Source organism: Caenorhabditis remanei, chromosome III (assembly GCF_010183535.1).
Source record: "Caenorhabditis remanei strain PX506 chromosome III, whole genome shotgun sequence".
In the NCBI taxonomy this organism is placed as follows: Eukaryota; Metazoa; Nematoda; class Chromadorea; order Rhabditida; family Rhabditidae; genus Caenorhabditis; species Caenorhabditis remanei.
In genome coordinates this window covers 14,043,551-14,055,893 of record NC_071330.1, presented here as the reverse complement: position 1 = coordinate 14,055,893, position 12,343 = coordinate 14,043,551, and the positions used below count along the sequence as shown (strand labels likewise).

At 37.4% G+C, this 12,343-nt stretch overlaps 2 protein-coding genes across 2 annotated transcripts; both read right to left on the bottom strand.

Annotated features, from left to right (window-relative positions):
• Positions 1-2,631: 2,631 nt before the first annotated feature.
• Positions 2,632-2,850, bottom strand: GCK72_011277 (uncharacterized protein; the record flags this gene model as incomplete). Its single annotated transcript, XM_053728338.1, has 1 exon — positions 2,632-2,850. One exon carries the CDS (start codon positions 2,848-2,850, stop codon positions 2,632-2,634), a length of 219 nt encoding a protein of 72 aa, XP_053587915.1.
• A 3,217-nt stretch (positions 2,851-6,067) lies between these two features.
• On the bottom strand, positions 6,068-11,829 carry GCK72_011276 (uncharacterized protein; the record flags this gene model as incomplete). The annotated part of the gene is made up of 6 exons (XM_053728337.1): positions 6,068-6,230; positions 6,927-7,669; positions 8,376-8,442; positions 9,196-9,476; positions 10,044-10,394; positions 11,440-11,829. 6 exons carry the CDS (start codon positions 11,827-11,829, stop codon positions 6,068-6,070), a joined length of 1,995 nt encoding a protein of 664 aa, XP_053587914.1.
• Between the last annotated feature and the right edge of the window lie 514 nt (positions 11,830-12,343).

Below are 12,343 nucleotides of genomic sequence, written 5' to 3'. Positions count from 1 at the left end.
ACTGTTCTCAATTTAGATTTTACGTTAAAATTGATAATTTCTCATCTTTGTTCAAATTTTCTATAAAAATAGAAAACAAACTGCCGTAGAATTTGAACTTTCAGGAAAAAAAAACCGATGAAAATCGGTAAAAATCGGAAAAAATCGAAGAATAATCGGTTTTTTGGCTCCGCGACAATTCGCAACAGCGACATTCCGCAACTACGACGTTTCGCAACTACGACGTTTCCCAACCATAGAACTAGCAATAGTTTAACCTAGTTTTGTCTAAAAATGGGTCAGATATCTTTTTCTTCTATTTAATGTTTTCAAATATGTTCCCAGACCCTTCGGTTTCAACATTTTCAACTGACCTAAATATGCAAATGCGGTGTGGTTGCGAAACGCCGTGGTTGCGAAATGTCGTGGTTGCGAGTTGTTGCGGAGCCGGTTTTTAACCGGTTTCTAAACCGATGAAAACCGAAACCGAACGGTTTTTTTTTACCGATTGAAGAAACGATTTTCATCGGTTCAAAAAAAAACCGGTTTTTCTTCGATTTTACCGCCGGTGGAGCACCCTGACTATGAGAAATAATGTACTTCAACAATGCATTAACTTTTCAGGAAATCTCGCCCACATCGTCGCAATGAGGAAATGAAAAGTGAAGAAGATATGGTTGATGAAACCAATCATACGACCTTTTCACCTGATATTGAGATGGATAATGGATTCGAAACTAATGGAATAAGTTATGGAACGATTTCTGACACTTATCTACCAAGCAAGGAGCACAAACTCGATGTTCCACCAACAACAAAAGTCCATAATTCTAAAAAGCGTGTTATGGGGAATTGGGCCTACAGAACAGGCATTCCAATACCGTATAAGGATAATGAAACAGATAATATGACCTCTTCATCTGTCGTTGATATGGAAATTATTTTTGTTAAATAAATACTATTTTTCATTTTAAAAATGAGTTTGTAATGGGGCATAAGGGATGCACAGACAATGAGGGGGGATAATTTTGAAGTTTTTGATTCTATGTGTAGTTATAATAACAGATTTATTAACATTTTAAGGAAAAAATATAAGAAATAAGGGAGGAAAGGACAAGAGTGTTATCCTTTTGGTTCAGTGATATGAATATAACAGATTTATTTTAGGAAGTAAAAAGGGGAAAGGAGGGAAATGGGCGGGAGTGACAAACCAGGAATTTAGGTTTGGGGAATAACAATAACTACCAGAGTTGTGCGGAAGTTATTTTTTCTAAAACGGAAGTCGGAAGTGATTTTTCTTATGCGGAAGTCGGAAGTCGGAAGTCGAAAGTGATTTTTCTTATCCGGAAGTCGGAAGCCGGAATTGAAAGAACGCCCGGAAGTCGGAAGTCGGAAGTCGGAAATAGATTTTTTTATCCGGAAGTCGGAAGTCGGAAGAAGGAATTGAAAAACGCCCGGAAGTCGGAAGTAGATTTTTTTCTCAAATATTCCAAATTCCAAGAGAAAAATCATAAAACTCGCGAAAATCATTGGAAAATTGATTTTTGACTGTAGAAAAGCCTATTTTCTATCCTATTTGACCATGTTTTCATCTATTCCTGCAAAATGTATTCTTCCTAAATTTCACAATGTTGGAATGACGGAAGACGGAAGTAAAATTTTCAAAACGGAAGTCGGAAGTCGGAAGTCGGAAGTAAAATTTTCAAAACGAAAGTCGGAAGTAAAAAACTGCCCGGAAGTCGGAAGTCGGAAGTCGGAAGTCGGAAGTCGGAATTCCGCGCAACTCTGATAACTATAGTTGCACCGGTGGAGATGAAGGTTCAGTGGTAGAATATTTAGTTTATTCGGGAATTATAAAAAGGGGGCGGGGCAAAGTAAGAATAATGGCTGGGGAAATGGACAGGAGTGCTAGTTCACGATTGAAGATGGGGGGATAGGGTCAAGAGTTCAACAACTGAGGAATACGAGTATGGGGGGATGCTTTTATACTCCATTCCGTTGTTGCACCTGTGCATAAATAAAGGGTTCAGTGGTAGTAGAATATTAAGTTTATTAGGTAAGTAGAAATAAGGGGCAAAAAATAATAAGAAATGGAGGAAATTGGTATGGGTGATACGTCACGAATTGGATGGGGGAATATGGTCCAGAGACCACTGTTAACTTAACAATAACAACTACCTACAAGTCAGGGGGGATTTTTTTACTCCATTCCTCCGTACGTCATTTGTCTTCGTCTCCTGATGATGCTCAGTGTCTCGTCTTTGCAGACTTTCTGCTCTGTCGCAGATGGATTTATTGTTGCACCTGTGGTTGACGGGTTCAGTGGTAGATGAATATAAGTTTTATTCAGTAAGTAAAGGTAAGGGGGCAAAAGAGGAAAGGGGGAAATGGGAAAGGACAGAATGGGGATAATCCACGACTTGGATGGGAGTTAACAACAATGTCTTAACAATTACAACTGAGAACTACTTGTTGCACCTGTGGTTGACGGGTTCAGTGGTAGATAGAATATTTAGTTTATTAGGTAAATGGAAGTAAAGGGCAAAATTAGGAAGGAAGGGGGAAATTGGATTGGGAGTGGAAAATCACGACTTAGGATGGGTAGTTCTCTTAACAATTACAACTGAGAACTACTAGTAGAGGGGATTTCTTTTATATTCCATTCTTCCTTGCGTCATCGTCCTTTGTCTCTCGTTGCTCCTCAATGTCTCCTCCGGTTAATGGTTTCGTCGCCGCCGTCCTTCTGGCGCCATCCCAATTAGCAATGTTGCAAGAAGTGATATTAGGCGCCGGAAGTCCCATTTGATCTTCAATTGAAGATAGTGTCTGGCGGACGGGAGATAAGGGGAGGAAGTCGTCGGGCGCAAACATGATTCATTGATTTGTCCTCCAGTGGAAATAGCTCCTATACAGTAATCCACTTCCCATTGGAAGTAAACGTTGATTGGCCTGAAAACACGAGATACAAGAACGGGGTTACTGTAGTCAATGTTTTGTTTTATTTTTACACATTTCGAGCTGAAAATGCGTGACAATATTCGATATTTTTCGAAAATCTGTAACTCGACTAGATTACAAAATCAAGTGGTGGGACCCAAGTTGAAGCAAATCTGGGAATGATTATACTCATTCGAAGCGTCTCGACGTGCTGATTCTGAAAATGTGGGTTTTGTAACCAAAAATTCATTGTGGACTCAAATTTTCGTCATTTTTCGATTGGAAAACCTTAATTCCTTGCGATTTTCATTAACTTCCGATATTTTTTTCATCAAAAACCATGATTTTTGACGATTTTTGTTAAAAATTTCGACGTTTTTCGCCAGAATTTCGTTCGAACGGTTGTTTCTGTTGAAAGTGACTATTATGACTTTAATGATGGTTCTGAAATCTTTGACCGCTATTCCGGTAATTCCGCTGAAAAAAAATTGCTCGAGTTATAGAAAACTGCTCGAGTTATAGATTTTCGAAACTTTTCGAAAAATCCAAGAAGCTTTCTGCGACTATTTGATATTAGATAAACTGATCTCTTGATGAATCAACCTATAATCTTCTCGCCTGCCGTACAATGTCTCCTATCTCTCATTCTCGTTATCAATAGGATCTCGATTGGAATTCTAGTAAAAATTGTTAAAATGCGCCAGAAAAACCTCGGATCTACACAATAAAACAGTCAATTGAACGAGACACCGAGCAGCATCAGAAAATGTTTTACTGTAGCTTAAAGGCGCATAGCAGAAAAAAAGTTTTCATACAGTACTCAAAAAACTCAATTTGTGCTGTTTTCTACCGAATTCAGTTAAGTTTTGGTGTTTTATAGGAATAAACTTCGAGAATTCCCCTAACAATAAATTTATGTAAATTTTCCAGAAAATGCTGAAAAAAACATTTTTATACATACAGTAGACTTCTGACGCTTTTTTCGTCTCGAAGACGCATTAAAAGCAGATTTTCGACATATACATATAAACACACGAAACTATCTGGCCCGCCTGCTGAGCGTTTTTCTTAATAGGTTTCAGCAAAATTCAGCTATTTTTACGCTAAAATCTCATTCCTTACCTCCAGAATCCTCTAAATCCTCACGAAACTTCAAATAAAAGGAATAAATATTAGAATTTAATAAAAATAGGGAGACGATTGGTCGACAAGCCATTCAGTAGGCTATCTTGACACAAAATGACAAGAAATCGGAGAGATACGACTAATCGTTGCCTTGTCCTATTTTCGAAACCTGTTTGTCTGTCTCTGCGAAAATTTAATTGTTATCATTTGTTCTTCTTTATAAATATATTTTCCTCCAAGTCCGCAATATGTCGTCATTTATGTTGTCAATGCAGACAGTGTAGAGAAGGGTACACACGGAAGGCACGGAAGGGAACAAACACACAGACAGACAGACGCGTCTCCGTCACCTCACTAGATGGAGACTCTCGATTTTTTGAAAACGTGTCAAAGGTGCGCCATCCAAAGTATATTGTTGTTTTTAAGCGGAAATCATCGTGTAAAATGGGTCAAATTGTGATTAGGGTTGAAAATTCTAGAAAATTTCAATTTCCACTTTGAAAACTAGTTGAAAACATCCTGAAACTGGTCGGATACACTATATTCTTGAGAAAGCGTTCAATGGTGCACCAGACAGAGTACATTATGGTTTTTGAGAAACAATAGCGGCAAAAACGCATAAAGTAAATGTATCCAGATGAAAAAGCCATGTCACCTGACCAACAGTTTCCCATGCTATCATAATCCCCCAATAGCTTCGTAACCAATCTGCCACTCTTCTTCCCATATTCCCCAGATTTTTACCTCAATAAATCACTACGTTAATGTCACTCTTCTTCTCAAGGCATACATCATGGCATTGTTTCCCATGACCACATTAGACTGCTCTACAAATACATCAATCACACTATCTGAGACAGTAAATATTGGAATGAGACCACACGAGAGACCACGCCCACTGGACAAATACACCCCAAACTAACATATTTCTCCCCGTTCTTCTTCATTCCTAGATTTGCCTCCCGGACATGGCAGTCGACAAATGTATTCCTGATTTTTATTGAATTACTGTTATATTTCTTTTATTCTTTTGAGAATTTCTTATTAAGGAAGGTAAGCTTATTAAATTATCTTAATTGGTAAAAACAGTGATTTTTTTCTTTCAGGTCGATCTGGTTCCCGCCAGGAACCACGAACACCTTCGTATTCCTTGCACAAGGAGATGCGGATGACGAGACGGACTGTTTTAGATGCACCAACTTCACCACAAGGATTGAAAAATATGATTGAGAGTCTGAGGATTAAGGAGCAATGTGTCGGTTAGTTTATTTTTTTAATTGCAATCAAGTATATCTAGTTTAATTGGCAAGTTAGTAGCTCTCTTGTGTTTTAACTTGTCTTCCGAAGAGTGGGAGCTTTTTGAAAAGTTATCCGCCTGAATTAGTTTCATAGTTGACCATTTTCCCATCGGTTACCGCCTGTTTCCCCTTTTGCAGCTTATAATTAATAAAAAAAATCATTTGCATTTTTCAGAATGCCCTTCCCGCAGACGTCACGAGCACACTCACTAAGCCATGGTCTTTCTCACGAGGAACGTGTCCAAGCGACTAATAATCTTACTGTACTTATGTATTTAATATTTATTTGTTTGCCACCTCTTTAATACCAACTATTTATACGTAAAATATTTAATAAATAAGTTGCAGTCTATTCATAGCGATGTCTGTTTTTAGGAGATCTGTGACATTTGGAAACCGAGACATTTCGAAACCAAGACGTTTCGAAACTATGAAGTTTCGACTCTAAACATGAAATATGTTTTTTTGTCATTGTAACTATTTTGGTCACTTTTTTGTCATTGTAACTATTCTGGTCAGTGTACCTTAATTTGGTTACTGTAACTTGGTCACTGTTGAATATTTTCTGCTATTTCCCAAAAACCTGACTTTCAGAAATTTGAAATAGAATTTATTCAAACATTATTTAATTTTTTAAATAAAATTATATCAAACACAAAAATAGACAAAGCCGCAACTTTTTCAGCCATATTTGGAGTGGTTAACTACAAACAAACTGTTTAACTAATTTACAACGAGATCTTATTTTTGATTTTGCATGACCAAACAGGACGCGGTCGTTTCTCCCACGGTTTCCTTGATGGTACAACCAATGCCTCCGTATTGACTTCTTCTCGTTCAACGGCATTTAGTCCTGGTTGTTCAACACGACCCAGGTTTGTTTTTGATGACCTGAAAAATTGAAAAATTTTGAGAAAAAACCCTAAAATCGATTAAGATCGGTTGAAATCAGTTCAGATAGGCTCAAATCGCTGTAACCTCAGAAATATCGCTATATCTCAAAAGTGGGCGGAGCTAACCCAAATTTTTAAATTACCAAAATATAGCTCTTGAAATTTTCTACATTTCATCAGTTAACAATTTTTTTCTATCTCTTCACCCCGCTGAGTTACAGCCCTTCAAAGAATTAAGGAGAGACGCAGACAGTTAGAGCGTCTCGCTTCTCTGCCCCCTCCTACTCTCTACCTCCTTATCTTTCAAGGGGCGTAACTCGGAAGGGTGAAGAGATATCAAAAAAATGAAAACTGATAAAATGTAGAAAATTTTAAGGGCTACATTTTGTAGTTGGCAATTATCTGGTAGCTCCACCCACTTTCGAGAAAAATCTAAAATTTGAACGGTAGGGTGGGGGTATTTTCATTTTTAAAAAATGACGCAGCTCAACAGGGTGATGAGATATCGAAAAAGTGAAAACTGCTAAAATGTAAGAAATTTTAAGGGCTACATTTTTATAGTTAGCAATTGTCAGGTAGCTCCGCCCACTTTCTAGATAGATCGCTTCTAACAAGATTTATTGCGATCAAATCAATTTTTCCGTTTCCTTGATAATTTTTTTTTCGAATTTTTCGGTTTTTTTGGTAAACTGACATTGACGTCTGTTGTCTCAATAATCTGCTCAACACGTTGAAATTCGGGTTGATTACTGTATCCAAAACGAATTTCCACAATGTTGATGACCCTTGAGGTCTAGCCGGGAGGAATCCAAACGGAGCACGATCGTAGCAATTCGGATTCAATTGAGAGTGGAATGCAATACTCAAGCCATTGGTATCGTTATCGACAATCATTGAGAATTTCAGATTTTCAGCGTTTGCCTCCTTTCTTATCTCGTTTTCTTTCAGAATTGGAGATGGTTGAGGATGTGTACTGGAACTTATGAATTCATCTTCCTTCACCAGTGATACACAGATTTTTTCTTCTAGACAAGCAAATGTGATTCCGATGAGTGCGGGCTGGATTAGAAGTTGCACATCCTCATTTTTTCCTAGGGTACTGTAGAGTAAATTCAATTGAAGGGCACTGTCTAATATCGAATTTTGATAACGTGGATTTGAAATCACCGCATGTGTTTTGATGGCTTCGGTGACTTCCGTGACAACTTGGTGATGGTAAAAAGCTTTCATTTTGACATCAATGGATTTGCTGGGTATTGCAATGACAACATCGGCAAAAAATTGTGTTTTGAAAAGGTTTCCGAGTAATTCTTTTACGCGAGACGGGGGAGTTGGATAGATCCTCATCAAATCGACAGTGTCATGATATCGACATTGAGCGTTTATCCACGAAAAGTTATTCAATTTATTTTCTCTGACAGTTTGTGGAATGCGAACCTGAAAACGTTGAATTTGCTATAATTATGTTATAATTATCAAAAAATTGGACAAGATTGAAGAAAGTTACAGACTTTCGAAAAATTTCGACTACACCAGATTTAAGTTAGATATTCGAATTCAGCTCGTTTTCAGCTTTCAGAAAAGTATAACCATGACTATATTCTGAAACTTTTGAATTTCGGGGTTAGAGACGCCGAGTGTCTGGTATTTCTGCACTCTAACCATTTGATTCAGTGACTAAAACTACAATAATTCCGTGGGACATTTGCTCTAATTTGTCTGAGACATACATTTTCATATTCAAGACACCAAGACGCTTCGAATGAGTATAATCATGTCTAGGTTTGAACAAAATTGGGTTCCATTACAAAAACTACAGTACCCCTCTTCCAGTTTAAAGGTGCATACCTTATTTTTACGTAACCTAGTCATGATTATACTCATTCGAAGCGTCTTGAAGCGCTGATTCTGAAAATCTAAGTTTTAATTGATTTGAACCGTTTTCGACCGGGTTACGGTAGTTTTAGTGGGGGAAGGTTAGAGCGCAGAGATACCAGACACTCTGCGTCTCTAGCCCAATTATGAAAATTTCAGAATAAAGACATGATTATACTTTTCTGAAAGCTCTCGACACACTGAATTCAATGGAAATTTTTGAAACAACGGAAAATCAAAAATTCACTTCGAAAAATGAATCACTCACTCTTTCAATTGCAATTCGACTAAGCTCCCGGGCTAAATTAAGCATAGTTTGCGTGTCGTGATGAACTCTGGAATTATTTCAGATTTTTTGTTAATAAGTCGCTGTATCTTTACAGCTAGAAAAAAGTTGCCAACTACAAAAATTTAGCCCTTGAAATTCTATACATTTTACTAGTAGAAAGTTTGCTTCTAGCTCCGCCCATTTTCAAGATACGCTTCTTTAAAATTTTTGAGAGACGCAGACAACGAGAGCGTCTAGCTGTCTGTGCCTCTCTGTCTCCCAATGCGCTCAACTTTAAGCCGCTGTATCTTCAAAGTGGGCGGAGCTAGAAAAAAGTTGTCAACTACAAAAATGTAGTCCTTGAAATTCTGTACATTTTACTAGTTGAAAATTTGCTTCTAGCTCCGCCCATTTTTGAGATACGCTTCTTTAAAATTTTTGAGAGACACAGACAACGAGAGCGTCTTGCTGTCTGCGCCTCTCAGTTTCCCAACGCGCTCAACTTCAAGCCGCTGTATCTCAAAAGTGGGCTGAGCTAGAAAAAAGTTGTCAACAACAAAATGTAGCCCTTAAAATTTTCTAAATTTTACTAGTTGAAAATTTGCTCCTAGCTCCGCACATTTTCAAGATATGCGCCTTTAAAAATAGGTAAGGAAGGAGGAGGCGTATAGCGCTGCCTTCTCTGCGTCTCTGTCTCTCTCCTAACTTCAAAGCCTCATATCTCAGAAGTGGGCGGAGCTATTAATACGCTTTGACTACAAAAATATGTAAAATTTTCTGTAGATTATTTTCGTAGTTTGTAGTCTTTTTTTCCACTTACTCAAGCTGTGATATCTCGCGAAGTTGTCTTTTCAATGGTTCAGTGTTAAAGAGTGCATTCATAACCAGCGGAACCTTCATTTTCAGCGTATCCAAAGATTTTCGAATGTGGCTGACATCTTGATTTTTGTCAGCATAGTAGATTGCCAATGGATTGAACGTGTGTTGAGAGATCAGGTGGAGTAAATGTTCGAAAAGAAACAAGTTCACATTGAAAATCTTTTCGTGAGTTGAGTAAAGTTGCAGCGTTGCACAGGAGTTCACCAGTTTTTTCGTATCTTTCTGAAAAATGAGAAATTTGAGCCGAAAACCAAAGTTACAGAGTTTCGAAACTTTTCGAAAAATCTCTAAAACACGAAAACTACAATATCTCGGTCAATTACAATCGAAATCGAATGAGTATAATCATGCCTAGGTTTGAACAAAATTGGGTCCCACCACGAAAACTACAGTAACCATTGGTTTAAAGGCGCATACCGTATTTTCACGTAGCCTAGTCATGATTATACTTATTCGAAGCGTCTTGCCACGCTGAATTCAAATATTTTAGTTTTATTTGAGTTGCGTCGGATTTATAGCAATTTCAGTTTTTTCCTGAATTTTCGGAAGTTTCGAAAAGCTGTAACTTTTTTATTTCTCAACCAATTTTGATGGTTTTTAGCTTAAAAAATGTGGAAAATTCTGAATTTTTGGGAACTAGCCGATATAGATGATCTTTCCACTCTCTCCGCCAAAAAGAAAGCTGTTCAAATAACTATGTTTTATAAAGTTTGACTCGAAATTGATTGGATTTTTTTGGGGATTTGAGTATTTAGTTTGACAGTCAGCACTTGTATAAGTAAATCATACCAAAAATATTGTCATAATTTGTTGAGCAACGTCCAATTGTTGTTTCACGTAATCGAGATACCTATGGTACTCGTTCATCACCAAAGATATCACGTTTCCATCATACTTCGGACCTCCACGAAAACTTTGAAAACTATTTTTCGTTGCAGCGCCGACAATTAGTTGGTAACGACGTAATGCAGCCACCATTTCATGTTTCTCGTCATTGGTATTGCCACATTCAAGAATTGAAGTGATGAGACCACACTTTTTGCGTATACCAAAATCACTGATGCCGTCAGATTCAAACATCCGAGAATCGAGAAGTTCAGCGCGTATTTGGTCTTGTCGAGCACTCCGAGCATCAGGTGTCTGGAAAAAAGGACAATTTTCCACAACATTTCCAATAAATTCTACCCATTTCAAACCTAAAAACACTTAAAAATCTCGAAAACAAACGAAATTACAGGTTTTCGAAAAATTTTCAAACTACAGTAACTATGCCAGATTTGCTCCAATTTTCATGAAAATAAAAACATTCAGAATCAGCTTGTTTTCAGCTTTCAGAAAAGTATAACCATGACCCTATTCCGTGCGAGTTGGAAACTACAGTACTCCACTCCAGGGGTACTGTAGTGTTCGTGTCGAGACCCAACTTGCACCAAACCTAGCCGTGATTACACTTTTCTGAAAGCCCCCAACGCGCTGAATCTAAAAATATAAAAATTGTCCGATTTGGAGTATATTTGACAAAGTTAGAATGCTTTCAACTTTTCGAATTTTTTCGAAAATTTTCGAAAATCTTTAACTTCGGTGACTAGCGCTTTCACAAAGTAATTTTTCTTAAAAATATTAATCATTAAGGTCATTTTAAGTTTAAAACCAACAAAATCTGTCAAAAACTGGCAAAGTTGCAGATTTTCGAAACTTTTCGAACTTTCTAGAACATTTCTAGAACATTTCAAACTGCTGTAACTCTGTCGGATCTTAGCCAATCTTTCTGAATGCATACCGTATTTTCACGTAACCTAATCATGATTATACTCATTTGAAGCGTCTCGACACGCTGAATTCAAAAAGTTTAGTTTCAGTAAGATTGGAGCAACTCTGGAAGAGTTACAGCAATTTTAGTCTAGGAGGTTAGAGCGCAGAGATACCAGACACTCTGCGTCTCTGACCCCGAAATTCAAAATTTTCAGAATATAGGCATGATTATACTCAAATGAAAGCTAGAAACACGCTGATTTCAAAAATCTGGGTCTCGGACGGATTTTGGTTGGATTACAGCATTTTCAAATTTTCATGAATTTTCGAAAAGTTTCGAAAATCTGTAACTTTTAATTTTCCAACCAATTTTGTTGGTTTTAGGCTTAAAAAATGCGGAAAATTCTGAATTTTTTGGCAAAGAGTTACTTACTTCCATCAAATCAAACAACTCGTCGTACTTCTGAATCGTGTTTTCCACACGGCGCCTGGCATACTTGTCGATATCATTCAAACTACACTGCGATTGACAACGAGCAAGAGTTGGTTGGCATTTTTTGGAAATGGAGCATTCCAAACTTTTCGATCGGAACCTTATTGTTCTTGGTGGTACCATTCTAAAATCATGTCTCCTAGCAGGGATTCCTTGAATGGGACGCCTTTTTGAAGGAGGCGATACGCTTGGAGGGCACTTTTGAGGGGACGACATGTCTAAGAACACAGATAATTCGGAATCTGACGAATCTGAAGAATCTGAAGATTCTGATGCATTATCCAATAATCTTGGTGGCTCACTGGCTGAGATTTGAAGTCTTGGTGACATCACTGAAATGAGAAAGCTTATATTATATAGTTGTACGGAACGACATTTTTCGATTTCCGGATTCAGGAATCCGGAATCAGAATGAAATGTTCAAAATCCGGAATACGGAATCCGGAATTGAAATGATTTGCTAAATTTTCAAGACCATGTCATTTTTTGAGTGTTTTATTAGCAGAGCATTTTTATTTCAATTGCGCTCCACAGCAAACGAGAGAGTATCGGCGAGAGACGCAGAGTTTTTTCTGCCGCGAAATAGATTTTCACGATTTTTTATAATTATTTTGCCAATTCCCGAGGGGAAATTATGAAAAATAGATCAAAACTGGTGAAAATTTGTTTCGCGCTAGAAAAAAACTCTGCGTCTCTCGCCGATATTTGAATTTTTCAAGACAAAATTGGTGAAAGTATCAATAAACTCCAAAAATCGTGTTTTTAGCTTAAAAATCAATCCAAAATTCAGTTTTTTTTCTTCAAAAAAACACTTAATTTCAGACAAAATCTGTCTTCTTCATTT